A 12,206-nucleotide genomic window follows, 5' to 3' on the forward strand; every position below is an offset into this window, starting at 1 on the left:
GAAGGGCGAAGAGAAAGAGAGATAGAGAGAGACTCTCTTCGGCACGCTGGTCTTGGTCGTTCAGTGTAACTTGTGTGTTTATTGTTGGTGAGTCGTGGTGTTGGTAGGACTTGAATTTCAAAGTGCGAATTCAAGTCTTACGGAGGAAAGGCACAATGGGGAAGGCTTGCCGAGTCTATGATTGTTTGGGAAGGAAGTGGTGGTTGATGACAAAGTCTTGGAATGTCGCCTTCCTCGTACTCTCGTAAGCCGTTTACTGAGCTTGAAGCGTCGTATTCAGCCGCGGGGCACGAACTACCGCCCAACAGGCATGTCTAAGGGCAAGCTGGGGGCCGAGGCGGCCGGGGGGTCCTCGTCGCAGTACTTACCTATTTTGCAGCCCCTGGGCCCCTGGGCCCCTGTAGCCCCGCTACCCATGTGCATGACCACATACCAGCCGAGTCAATTTGCTAGGCGTGTCTAAGATGCCGAGGTTGTTTCTCGACTTGAACTTCAGCAGATCCTATGAGAAGCCGGATGATACTCATGATTTTCACGACTGATTGATTGTTGACGACTGCTTCCACAATTCACCAACTACAACTCATTAGATACGGCCGACAGCGGTTCGACTCCTTCTTGACTGACAGATTCAAATACTCTTCTCTCCCGCTCCAAACTACGCGAGGTGTAAAAGGTGTAAACCCGATTGTCATTATCATCGTCCATCATGTCACCCAGTTCGTTACCAAATGCCAAATTCTTCAATGTCACCACGCCAGCGCCCTTTGTGGCGCACGTGGAGATCAATCGACCCAGCAAGATGAATGCCTTTTGTGCACCGATGTGGATCGAACTAAAGGGGATTTTTGATCACCTTTCAACAGATCCAGATCTGCGATGTATTGTCCTCTCTGGGGCTGGAGATCGAGCGTTCACAGCCGGTAGGTTGCTTGACCACAATCAGGGAGAAAGTAGTAACTAATTTACGTTTGCTCCAAGGTCTCGATGTGCAAGAAGCGTCGCAGTCTTCGACTTTGGGAGGCAGCGGTCCAGGCGACACAGCGAGAAAGGCCACTAGTGTGCGTCGACACATTCTCGAGCTACAAGATGCAGTGTCGAGCGTTGCACGCTGCGAGAAACCTGTGATTGCCTTGGTGCACGGCATTACCTTTGGTTTGGGCATTGATCTGTCCACAGCCTGCGACATCCGCATGGCTGAGACCAATACCAAGTTTTCGGTCAAGGAAGTCGACATTGGTCTCGCAGCCGACGTTGGAACATTAAGTCGACTACCCAAAGTGGCGGGAGGTCTGACCAGTTGGGTCAAAGAGATTACACTGAGTGCTCGAGTATTTTCAGCCGAGGAAGCGCTCAAGAACAACTTTGTCAGCAGAGTCGTCTCCGGCAAGGCTGAATTGATCAAACAAGGTATCGAACTGGCCAAATACATCTCTACCAAGAGCCCTGTCGCGGTCCAGGGTACCAAGAATATTCTCGACGCCGCATGGGGAAGGACAGTCGAAGACAACCTCAACTACACAGCCGTGTGGAATGCGGCCATGATCCAGAGTACAGATGTCTCACGAGCGATGCTTAGTGGGCTGCAGAAGAAGACACCAACGTTTGAGAAGTTGTAGACACATGGCTTGGCAGGAATAGTAAGTCAAAGGATAAAAATAGCGAAGTCCAGTGGACATGGTCGAGAAAATAGTGGTGGTTGTATCGACATCAATTCGTAAAGAGCAAAATAACAAACTACTAGGTAGTAGTCTAGGATGAAAAATTACAGTAATTTCGCTGCCGCCTAGCCATTCTTGACCAGGTTAAAAGGGTGTGAGGTGTGCATAATGTGCATAGTGTGCATAGTGTAAACTATCGCTCGACTAAAATTCAAGATTGGACCCAAAAGGCAAATCAATCATTGACTCAATTGACATGGTCAAGTCAATTGGAAGAGTTTTGGTAAGAAAAGCCGTCAGCCACTCAATGCCACTGGATTGAATGTCTGTCATACAACCCTAAACCCGTGCCCAGGACGACGCCGGAAGCCGCGGAACTTTGAGTGTTCAATTGGCTGGGATTAAATCTTGACCGCCCATGGAAAAAGGGAAACCAATTTCTCCGGGTTACGTGAGTCAAGAGCTCCCTAGGAAGGTAGACAGGGAGTGGCCTAAGTAGGGTATTTGCTTGAGGTACTTGGTACCTAAGGTACCTAGGTAGGTATCTATGTGTTGGAACTGGGACATTGATGAAAATCACCTGCAAGACACAAAAGCTTCTCGTCCACAATTCTATAATTCAGCTTGCAAAGCAGCGAGGCTTGTTGAGAGAGAGATGGGTCTGTACGAACTACTGGAAGCATGCGACATGTGCGTGGGCATAGTTCGTAGCTGGTACCTCGTGGGCGTGCCTTGCGCACTCCAGGAGTCCAGGCGACTAGTGTCCAACGCCACAGGCATCCACGCATGACCATTTCGGGGTGATCTCTCTCTCCACTTTAGGCCTAAATGCCCCTAGTTGGCGCTTATGCCCATTTATGCCCTGGTGACGTAGCTGGACACACAGTATTGAAAGAATTGACCCGCAACAATGCGTCAGTGCTTGTTGCCCCCCAGGTGCGCCTATTACGGAGTAGCACTGATCGCTATGAGTGAGTTACCTACTACTCCGTAATATTATTGATCAGGTCAGAGGGAATCTGCAAGGCCCGGTGGCCCACAACCCACAAGGCCACAAATCCCTCCTGCGCTTTCTGCAATCTGCATGCACCCAAGCTCTTTTCCGTCGTCACCAACATCATCATCATTCCACACCCTTCCGCCCTCTCCACCTCAAACCTGAACCTTGCTCTTTCTCCTCGACCTCAAGCAGGTTCCTTTTTCCACAGCTTCATCCACAGCTTCAATCGTGCTGTTCTTGTTCTATTCATTCTTCCTCACCTCAGCTCTTCCTTCGACTCTTACCCTGCCCATCCAGGTACTTGCAGCTTCACACTATAACTCTCAACATCACCGTCGCATAAGCGTAACCACCTACCTCATCTGTGTTACCTCTAGCTACCTCCATCATGGTCTCGCGAGTGGTCAACCTCGGGTTGCGAGGATTTCAGGTACTTATCCCAACTTTTTGGTGACCGTTATCCTCGAAACCAGCTACTGACTGGTTGTCACTGTCTAGTTCCTCTGCATTCTCATCGTCATGGCCCTGGTCGGCAACATGATTGCCACGGCCTTCGCGGGAAACCCTTCCCTCATCAACTACGATATCTTCGTAGCAACATTCGCAATGCTGTCACTCTTCTATCTGATAGCCATCAGCTTCAATGAGTCCTTCACCGGCCACTCCATCATCCCCGTCGCCCTCGACGCCCTCAATGTACTCTTTCTGTTCTGCGCTGCAGTCGCCATGGCGGCTGAGCTTGGTGTGCATTCATGCAGCAACAGTGTATGTGAATCCTCAATACTCGACAACTCCACCCGCACTAACATCAGTCGCAGTCTTACACTGAACGCAACCACATCACCAACGGTGCTGAAGACACCGAGGGTCGGTGTCGCAAGGCCCAAGCCACCACCGCTTTCCTCTGGTTTGCCTTTGCCGCCTGGACTGCTAGCTTGGTCTTCACCTTCCTCGCTGCAAGAGGTGGCGGCGTCAACTTGAAACCCGGTTTCGGCAGGAGAGGTGGGCCATCCATGTCGCAAGTGTAAAGGTGTGCAGAGACGGGAAGGGACAAAATTCGTCGGTTTAAAGGCTGATCGGGCTCCCCGGACTTCTGCACCACGTATGCTTCGAGACACTTCTTCATTCAAGATCGCAGAGCATTCTAACCATTCACAGGCGTTTAAATCCTCTTTGTCGCACTAAACTCGTCCTCTGCTCGATCCTTCTGACCTGTCAAACTTGCGACGCATCGAGTCATTCCCATCGTATGGTCGTAATTCACCCGGGAGCTATCGCCTCCCCCCTCCATCGATTGGGAAAAAACAAAAACAAAACAAAAGACAAAAACTGTTTGCCACGCCATGTTATGAACTTTTTGGGGGAAATCTTGCTTTCAACGATGCAATCAAATGGACAGGACAACGCACACGCCCCCGCTGGGTGGGTTCGTGATAATGTGTACGAATACAAACCATGCGTATACCGACCAGTGCCTTGCACTTTGATCTCTTAATGTGGATAACGACGACCAGGTTGGACAAAAGGCGCCCATTGGTGCGTATGAAGAAGGAGGGAGGGCATCATGGACTCTTGTCTGACTTCATGTCTGATTCCAATCATGGGACATCTCTATAGCAATATTGGTCAAGCTAAGTATCTAATACAGTGCAATTGCTAATTGAAATAAATTCAGAGATGCTCGTTCATGCTGTTTCATGCTCTTCATTGTTGTTGTTGGTGGTCTCCTACACTACGAGCGTTGCTCATGACGTCCTCCGAGCTTAACGATGCAGTGACTTGTTGATCGCTCAAACCCTAGTAAAGGCCATTGGCCTACTTAGTCAATCTCGAGCACAGCGCATGGTTCTACCGAATACACGGAACAGTGTCACTTCTTTAGCTTCAACGTGATCAAATCGTCGCGCGAATAATTTTACATTTTTTTCCAGCGCTCGACCCTCTTTTTGGGATCGACCAACTTCTCGAATCGCTCCAGCGTGTACACTAACCCATACGACCCTGCCTCGCACTCTGTCTACGGTGCCATCAACCTTGCACATGACACCATGCTAGCTTTGAGGCCAGCAAAACAGAGCCCCTAATCCCGGGCATTTCGCATCTAGAAATGGATGGCGGATGCATATGTGCTCATGGCGGCCTCCTTGAATGCTTCCGCCAGCGTGGGATGAGCGTGGCAAGTTCGTGCCACGTCTTCACTCGAGGCACCGTACTCAAGAGCCAACGTGCCCTCGGCAATCATCTCACCGGCATTGGGGCCAATAATGTGCACTCCCAGAATTCGATCCGTCTCTGCGTCTGCCAGGAACTTGACGAAACCGTCGGTGTCGAGGTTGGTCTTTGCTCTCGAGTTGGCAGTAAAGGGGAACTGTCCCACCTTGTAGTTGACCTTGGCCGCCTTCAGCTCCTGCTCGTTCTGGCCTACCCAGGCCACCTCGGGATGTGTGTACATGACTGAGGGAATGGCACCATAGTTGACGTGACCGAAACCCTTCTTGATGAACTCGACCACAGCCACGCCCTCTTCTTCGGCCTTGTGCGCCAACATGGGTCCAAACGTCACATCACCAATCACTCGGATATGGGGGATCTTTGTGCGGTATTCTTGGTCAATCACCAGCCGTTTCCGCTCGTCTTGCTCAATGCCAATGTTCTCCAGTCCGAGGCCTTCTGTGTATGGTCTGCGGCCAATGGCCACCAGAACCACCTCTGACTCGACCGTCTCGGCCTTTCCACCTTTGGCAGCCTCGAGTTCAAGCTTGACGAGCTCACCACTGGCATCGCCCGATGTCACTTTGGTGTTCAGCTTGAACTTGATGCCTTGTTTTGTAAGAAGCTTTTGTGCCTGTTTGGCGACATCGGCATCCATACCAGGGCCACCAATCTGGCCCAGGAATTCCACCACCGTCACTTGCGAGCCAAGTCGAGACCATACTGATGCCTGTTACATGTGAGTCAGAAGATGATAACGCCAAGAGGAGGGCGAAGTAGAAGGGACTGACCATCTCGAGTCCAATAATGCCACCTCCAATCACGGTCATTCTTTTGGGCACTTCTTCAAGAGCAATGGCTCCGGTGCTTGTGATGACCTTCTTCTCATCGATGGTGAGTCCTGGGAAAGGAGTGGATTCGCTTCCGGTCGCAATGATGATGTTCTTTGCCTTGACTTCAGTCTCACCCCCTTCTATTAAGTTGACTCGAACCGTGTTTTCGTCGACAAAGGAGCCTGTGCCGGGGATGTAGTCGACCTTGTTCTTCTTGAAGAGGAACTCGACGCCTTTGGTGAGACCTGAGACTGAATCTTCCTTTGCCTTCATCATTTGCCTGAGGTTGAGCTTGACATCGCCGACATCAATGCCTCGTTTCTTGGTGTCGTGGAGGATTTGGTGGTAAAGATGTGAGTTGTTCAAAAGGGACTTGGAAGGTATGCAGCCCACGTTCAAACATGTGCCACCCAGGGCTCCTCGCTTCTCAATGCAGGCGGTCTGTAGCTTGGGTTAGACAAAGGCTACAGGGATGGAGTGTTAGACTTGTGCTGACCTTGAGACCCTCCTGCCCGGCCTTGATTGCGCCGACATAGCCTGCAACGCCACCACCAATGAACAGGATGTCGTACTCTTTCGCCTCTGAGGCATATCCCCGACTTCTGGGTTGGTTTAACGAGACGATCTGAAAGCTTGGAGCGGTCCGCAGGTTGGCGGGGCCCAGGTGCGGAGCTTTTGACGAAAGCAGCGACCTGCTGGATCTTGGGATGAGGGTTTTGAGCATATTGACAACGTGAACAGGCGAGAGGACACAAGAGGCAGCGAAAGAAAGGCGACAACAAGCCGCAGAGGGTCGGTTTCAGTAGACAAAAGAATGCCGGAGGATGCAGGGCAACGGGCAACGGGCAACAGGTTGCGAAGCAGAAGATATTGATTGCAAGTCCAAGTACAAGAAGTTCGGAGTCGGCGAATGGTTTCTAGTGAATTGGAGTTGAATGGAGCTTCAGGTCTCAACGCACGGCATGAGTCTGCATCGACGCCCGAAGGAGCTTAGTCGGCCGGGGGCAGGAGTTGGCGATGACTCCGGAAACCAACAAAGTGCGCATACAAACCACCTCAGCCGGTGGCACTTGCCGTTAATAAGCGCGGGTCACGTGGGAAAATGGCGCGGAAGGGGCGGAGGTTTCCCGGAGGTCTTGCAAGTATCCACAATAACAACGACATGCAACAATCAACTACCAAAACACCAACGATACGATACTTTTGGTCGCCATCGTCCTCTCGAGATGTACTGAGACTTCTTCTCTGGTACTGGTGAATGACTGGTACAGGATATCTATCTGGGTTTGTGAAGATCGCGTCTCCCTGATCCACTGGGATGATTCATTGGTAGGTTCTTTAAGCCATACTCCAATAAAATATGCAAGGATATCACATTTCAGCCTTGTCAACCCAACGACCTCGCGGGGACTTGTATCAAGACATTGCGAATTCTCTGCTCTAACTATTCTCTGGCAAAATCCATGGCACAACTCTCACAGGAGAATGGTCAATATCAGGTATGGATCATCTTCATAGTACAGGTAGGTCTTTTCGACCTACAGGCTTTTCGCGGCTTTCCCCCCTCTCTCCCTCCCCTTTCTCCTTTTTGCTCAGCCTCATATGACAGCCTTGTCACCTTTCATCATTCCTAGGCTTCACCAGAAGTTGGGGACTCGTCAAAGATCAATTATCTTGTTCTTCGCCAGACTTGCCTTCAATCATTTTTCGCCTTCACATCCATTCATGTTCACGTTTACGGATTTCACGTGATGCTGGATGAGCCTACAGGCAGTAATGACCTTTTTACACAGCACCCTAACTTGGTGTGAATCTTCACGCTTGGCACTTTGTTGTTCAAGCTACTACCATGCAACTGCTGCTCTCCTGTCACACCTGGCTTTGATATTTGTCTTTCTCACACACCGCGTTTGCCTTGATCGTGTTTAGCAGCAATCATTGATCCCTAAGACTTCAAAATGGCAAAGAAAATACAAACACAAACCCCCCTTAATGGGCCACCTCAATTCTACTTCGTCGACAAGCTGTCCGCCACCAAACAGAAGCTTGAGATCAGCAAAGGAATGAGCGTAAAGGACATCCGGGATCTTCTTTCACAGACCACGAGGAACTTTAGGTCTTTAATCAAAGGGACAAGACATCCGCCACACCCTGAACAGGGGTACACCAATGCTGATGGGCCATGGAGATATCGACTGTCCCGCGCTGACGGAAGCCATCACCCTGGGCGTCGCGTGAATGATACAGATGATACAGATGATACAGATCCATGGAGGATCTTTCAGACAGACAAAGATCTTGAAACCTTGTGGGAGCAGTTGCAGCCAGGCTGTGAGGCTAAAGGAGGCGAAGTGGAGTTTCAACACGTATGTTCCTCTCAGTATAAGCCTGCCACTCTCATGCTGACCTTCCTTTAGTCCATGCAGCTCTTTCGAGACCAGAGAACGCAGGCGCGAGACATTCCTCTACATTTACAGCTGGAGCCGTCGCCGTCGCCGTCACCATGGGGCAAGTTGCAGTCTGCAAGAGTGAATCTTCACAAGGTGACGGCTACTCTGACCGGGCATTCCAAAGAAGATAAAACTTCTCCATCCTCCCAAATTCTGTCGGCAACCCTCTCTTCTTCCGAACGCCCTCCAAAGCCCTCAACACCTTCCGAAACAGTCATGCTCAAGGTTTCGTTCGACGCTGGTTTGGAGGCAACGGAGAGCTATCTCTCAAGAGAAGCGGCGGTGTCCAGACCCATCATTGTTGATGGCTCATCGGCCCAGGATCGATTTGAGGATGTTGAACATGGTGGAGGCGATCAAACCGGCTCTCTTCAAGCTTCATCGACGCAACAGGCATCGTCGTCATCGGATACAGCAACGGCAGAACCTTCCTCTCTTCCTCCTTCGTTACATCATCGAGGGGTGCCACGTGCAACGGGTGGTGCTCAACACACTCCAGCTTCACAAGACCGTCAAGAGGTTAGTTTTTACCCGTACAGCTACAGCAGCCTTAGGTGGCCACCTGCACCCAAAACGAGCCCCAAAACTTTCATGCTCAATCTTCCACCTCCTCGAGCCGCTAACGTCAACTATCATGGTCGAGGTCGTGGTCGTGGTCGTGGCAGACGGGCTTTCACTGGACGCGAGACTTTTCGGCGGCCGGCAGCTTTTCTCCCACAGCCGTACGGTCAATCCATGGATCATGAACGAGGAGGACAATACACATTCGATCAGGGCAACGCTGGTATGCAACTGGGAAGACAAGGTCCACAAGTCCGGTGGCCAAGAAATCCACGTCCGATGACGAGTTCGCTAGAACTAGCAGGACAATACACATTCGATCAGGACAACGCCGATATGCCATGGGGAGGACATGATATACCAAACGAATTCCTGAGATATCCGCATCGAATGACAAATCCGCAAGAACTAGCAGGCCAATACACATTCGATCAAGGCAGCGCTGGTATGCAATTAGCAAGACAAGGCCCGCCAGCCGAATGGCTAGGGAATCCGCGTCCGATGACGATTCCGCAACACCATGCAACATATCATGGAGCAGCATGGAATCCCCAGAATCCAACCAATAATCCCGGCTTCAACACCGATCTCTGGAACGGAACGGATACTCGGGCTATGACTAGTCGAGCTGTTGGTCAAGTTCCAGACCGCTTTGCACCAAGCGCCTTCAATCCACAGATGCAGAGTCAGGAAATGTTCAACATGCACATGGGTCAACCTCCCACATTTCAAGGCTCACATTGGTCGACTCCGACCAAATTTAACGGGTTGCATAATCAGATGGCTAACACTGGGGCTCATGTGACGAACAATACTTATCAACACCAGCCAGATCAAATGATGAACTTGACCTTTCAAGATCCACCGCTGAGTGTGAGGACAACCAGCAATGCCGACCAGTCACGGTCTGCCCCGCCGAAAAAAAGCCGTGGTGGTGGTAAGAAACATCAGTCACGGTCTCCCCCGCTGACAGGCAACCGTGGTAGGGGTAAGAAACATCACGGAGCTAAGAAGCATTCGAACATTGGTCTGGACGTGAAGGATAACCAGGACTCAGAGAAGGCCACGGTGAAGTCTCAGTCCATCAAATTTGGATCTGCACCATACGTGGTCCCTTCCAATGTTGAACTTCCTGCATCGGGTCCCCAGTGACCACAAAGTCTAGGCTCCGGAGGTTGCCATCGAAGACACGACTCACAAGCAAGCCGGAAATGACTTGGACGCGTTGCAGAAGGCAACGGAAGCAATTGAAGAAAATCCAGAATGAAAAAAATAAAATAAAAACCATCGAGTACACAGATCAGCAACGGACAAGACCAGCCGACACCAGGAACGACGATCATGGCTGTTTGAGGAAAGCGGTTCATTGGATTGCGAGCGTGGCACAAATGGCTGAGCTGGGCTGACCCAGTAAGCTTGGAGATTGTAGATATTGGAGAGTTTCTTCCCATTCATATGAACAATCAATCAATCAATCAACCAACCAACCAACGAGCTTAGAGCAAGCGAATTTGGAAATCCGGGAATGGGCGGGTTATGTACAAGTATGTCTAGGTGATTGGGGAGAGCCCTGAATAGAAATGGAGAAACCGTTGAGTGATAGATCAAACTTGTAAAACGAATTCTAGTAAAAATGTAGCATGCTTTCCTGTTATTCCCTCTTGGGGGAGATGTATTCTAAATCCGGAGCCTTCGTAATGGCCCAGGAGAGACGAGGCGGCAAAACTCCAAGGGAGCTCCTAGCAAATTCATGGGGTGAGGGCGAGGCTGCGCTCTTAGGTTTGTAATCGTAAGTTGTTTATGTGGTTTCAAGTATGTACTATCTCGCACTATCTCTGTTCATTCGTTCATCCGTTCATCCGTTCATCCGTTCATCCGTTCATCCGTTCATCCGTTCATCTTTACAATGTTTCCTAGGAATGCCTGAGGGAGGGTCCAAAGGACTCTGCAAGCTACCGGTCGATTTGAACGTTGGCAGTTTCATCTCCACCAACCAACCTCAACCTTTCGTCACCCTTTGAGGGCAGCTGGAGGTATAATGTGGAGCCATGCCCTCACCAGTTTGGGGCTTGCATGAAGCCTATGCCTGTTTATTCTCCGTCTGAGGTCTCGTGTGACGCTCCCTGGATCCGGATCCAGATCCAAATCCAGATTCTCACATCTATCGTTGAGTCAGGAGAATCCGAGTGCCAGGAGATCGAAAGGGTTGGACAGACCTCGATGACTGTGCGCCAGGTGACCCCGTGACCCCGTCAGTCAGGTGGGAGGGAGCCAGCAATCTCTGCGCTGACCAAGTCTGAAGTGGGATTTGGCGGTCTGGTGTGTTTCCAGATGAAAATCTCCAGGCGCAGATCAAACTCACTTCACTCCCATGGTGCTCTGCCCGAGTAGACTAGGCGGCGACCATCATCGTCATCATCTCCCTTACCCGTTACACTCCAGAACAACAAACTCGAAGCCGCATCCGCCATCTGAGGATTCGAATACTTTTGCAAAACCTGCTTCATGAATCCATCCAAATCCCAACCCCTCAAGACCCTCTTGTGAGTCAACTTATCGCCCGTTCCATACAAATCCTCCTTCCAGGCCCCAAATCCTTGTACCCGCTCCCCTTCTTCGACTTCAGCCATCTTGGCTCGATCAAAAGGAGGATTAATACCGATATATTCGGTGACACCACGCCAGTGAACTGCGGGGAGATGAAGTTTGAGGAATCGTTCACGTTTGAATTCGTGAGATATGATGGTGAGATGGGTGGGGAAGGGATGGTTAGAAGAGACAAGTGTTTGCGCGGCAGGATTGTCTGTCGAGGCTAATTGGCCGAGGAAGAGAGGGTATTGGATTAGTGAGAGGAGAATGTTTTGGTATGAGTCCGTGGCATACTCGTCGACAAAGATCCGTTGTCGAAGGGTTGGGGGAGTGGTTTCTAGGCCGAACAGATTGTGTTCGAGAGCGACATCCTACGGAAGTTGTGATGGTTGGGGTTAGCTTGGTTTCTTTTCGTTTGAATGAACCATTGCTATTGCCATGCCATGCTAGCGTGATTTCAAGACCGACTCACCAAGTAACTCTGACCCTCTGACTTTGATGTCTTTGCTTGTTTAGTCGCTCCTCCGCTAAATACCAAAATAGCAGGACTTGAAGCAGCGCTGGAGTCGCCGTCGCCGCCGTTGATAACATTCGACTTTTCAATTGCAACAGCTTCCGCGAGACGACGAACGCCCGCCTCAATATGTTGGATATACGTGGTGGTTTCGCCAGCCTGGAAAGGCTCAATGAGCCAGTTTGATTCGTTGTGGCTGGGTAGTTCTGCGTACTCGGTCTGGATGTTGATTGTGGAAGGAAGCGATGGTCCAATGTAGATGGCGTGGCAAGCAACGATAATGAGATGTGCTGATGCTGGTGCTGGTACTGGTACCAGGGCCTGGGGATTGATTCTTGATGTGCTGCCGAGTGTGTGGATTTGATATTGTGATGTCATGTTCTTCGT

At 50.6% G+C, this 12,206-nt stretch overlaps 5 protein-coding genes across 8 annotated transcripts; 3 read left to right on the plus strand and 2 right to left on the minus strand.

The window, feature by feature from the left end:
* Positions 1-516: 516 nt before the first annotated feature.
* Positions 517-1,782, plus strand: PV10_00368 (uncharacterized protein). Its single transcript, XM_016364435.1, has 2 exons — positions 517-923; positions 982-1,782. Exons 1-2 carry the CDS (start codon positions 710-712, stop codon positions 1,617-1,619), a joined length of 852 nt encoding a protein of 283 aa, XP_016228084.1. The 5' UTR covers positions 517-709; the 3' UTR covers positions 1,620-1,782.
* Positions 1,783-2,705: 923 nt separating this feature from the next.
* PV10_00369 lies at positions 2,706-4,421 on the plus strand. Of its 3 annotated transcripts, none has more exons than XM_016364437.1 (4): positions 2,706-3,091; positions 3,160-3,426; positions 3,480-3,763; positions 3,820-4,421. In XM_016364437.1, exons 1-3 carry the CDS (start codon positions 3,050-3,052, stop codon positions 3,687-3,689), a joined length of 519 nt encoding a protein of 172 aa, XP_016228086.1. In that variant the 5' UTR covers positions 2,706-3,049; the 3' UTR covers positions 3,690-3,763; positions 3,820-4,421. The 3 variants fall into 3 exon arrangements, with proteins under 3 accessions (XP_016228086.1, XP_016228087.1, XP_016228085.1); XM_016364438.1 differs by having other exon boundaries at positions 3,480-3,663; XM_016364436.1 differs by having other exon boundaries at positions 3,480-4,421.
* PV10_00370 (dihydrolipoyl dehydrogenase) lies at positions 4,289-6,707 on the minus strand. Its single transcript, XM_016364439.1, has 3 exons — positions 6,202-6,707; positions 5,664-6,146; positions 4,289-5,602 (listed from the first exon to the last, which is right to left on the minus strand). Exons 1-3 carry the CDS (start codon positions 6,427-6,429, stop codon positions 4,763-4,765), a joined length of 1,551 nt encoding a protein of 516 aa, XP_016228088.1. The 5' UTR covers positions 6,430-6,707; the 3' UTR covers positions 4,289-4,762.
* Positions 6,708-6,922: 215 nt separating this feature from the next.
* PV10_00371 (uncharacterized protein) lies at positions 6,923-10,302 on the plus strand. Its single transcript, XM_016364440.1, has 2 exons — positions 6,923-8,071; positions 8,123-10,302. The coding sequence occupies exons 1-2, from the start codon at positions 7,664-7,666 to the stop codon at positions 9,866-9,868; spliced, it is 2,154 nt and encodes a 717-aa protein (XP_016228089.1). The 5' UTR covers positions 6,923-7,663; the 3' UTR covers positions 9,869-10,302.
* A 207-nt stretch (positions 10,303-10,509) lies between these two features.
* Positions 10,510-12,197, minus strand: PV10_00372 (the record flags this gene model as incomplete). 2 transcript variants are annotated; one of them, XM_016364442.1, is made up of 3 exons in its annotated part: positions 10,510-10,877; positions 10,933-11,676; positions 11,778-12,197. In XM_016364442.1, 2 exons carry the CDS (start codon positions 12,195-12,197, stop codon positions 11,080-11,082), a joined length of 1,017 nt encoding a protein of 338 aa, XP_016228091.1. In that variant the 3' UTR covers positions 10,510-10,877; positions 10,933-11,079. The 2 variants fall into 2 exon arrangements, with proteins under 2 accessions (XP_016228091.1, XP_016228090.1); XM_016364441.1 differs by having other exon boundaries at positions 10,510-11,676.
* Positions 12,198-12,206: the final 9 nt, after the last annotated feature.

The sequence above is a fragment of the Exophiala mesophila genome (genome assembly GCF_000836275.1).
Source record: "Exophiala mesophila strain CBS 40295 unplaced genomic scaffold supercont1.1, whole genome shotgun sequence".
NCBI lineage: Eukaryota > Fungi > Ascomycota > Eurotiomycetes > Chaetothyriales > Herpotrichiellaceae > Exophiala > Exophiala mesophila.

What these genes read in the sequence shown, in the direction of transcription:
- PV10_00371 (XM_016364440.1), top strand. Translation starts at nt 7,664, where the DNA reads ATGGCAAAGAAAATACAAACACAAACCCCCCTTAATGGGCCACCTCAA. An exon ending in GCGAAGTGGAGTTTCAACAC is followed by an intron (nt 8,072 to 8,122) that starts GTATGTTCCTCT and finishes ACCTTCCTTTAG; the next exon opens with TCCATGCAGCTCTTTCGAGA.
- PV10_00370 (XM_016364439.1), bottom strand. Translation starts at nt 6,429, where the DNA reads ATGCTCAAAACCCTCATCCCAAGATCCAGCAGGTCGCTGCTTTCGTCA. An exon ending in CCGGGCAGGAGGGTCTCAAG is followed by an intron (nt 6,147 to 6,201) that starts GTCAGCACAAGT and finishes CCCAAGCTACAG; the next exon opens with ACCGCCTGCATTGAGAAGCG. An exon ending in GCATTATTGGACTCGAGATG is followed by an intron (nt 5,603 to 5,663) that starts GTCAGTCCCTTC and finishes CACATGTAACAG; the next exon opens with GCATCAGTATGGTCTCGACT.
- PV10_00369 (XM_016364436.1), top strand. Translation starts at nt 3,050, where the DNA reads ATGGTCTCGCGAGTGGTCAACCTCGGGTTGCGAGGATTTCAG. An exon ending in TCGGGTTGCGAGGATTTCAG is followed by an intron (nt 3,092 to 3,159) that starts GTACTTATCCCA and finishes GTCACTGTCTAG; the next exon opens with TTCCTCTGCATTCTCATCGT. An exon ending in TGCATTCATGCAGCAACAGT is followed by an intron (nt 3,427 to 3,479) that starts GTATGTGAATCC and finishes CATCAGTCGCAG; the next exon opens with TCTTACACTGAACGCAACCA.
- PV10_00368 (XM_016364435.1), top strand. Translation starts at nt 710, where the DNA reads ATGTCACCCAGTTCGTTACCAAATGCCAAATTCTTCAATGTCACCACG. An exon ending in AGATCGAGCGTTCACAGCCG is followed by an intron (nt 924 to 981) that starts GTAGGTTGCTTG and finishes GTTTGCTCCAAG; the next exon opens with GTCTCGATGTGCAAGAAGCG.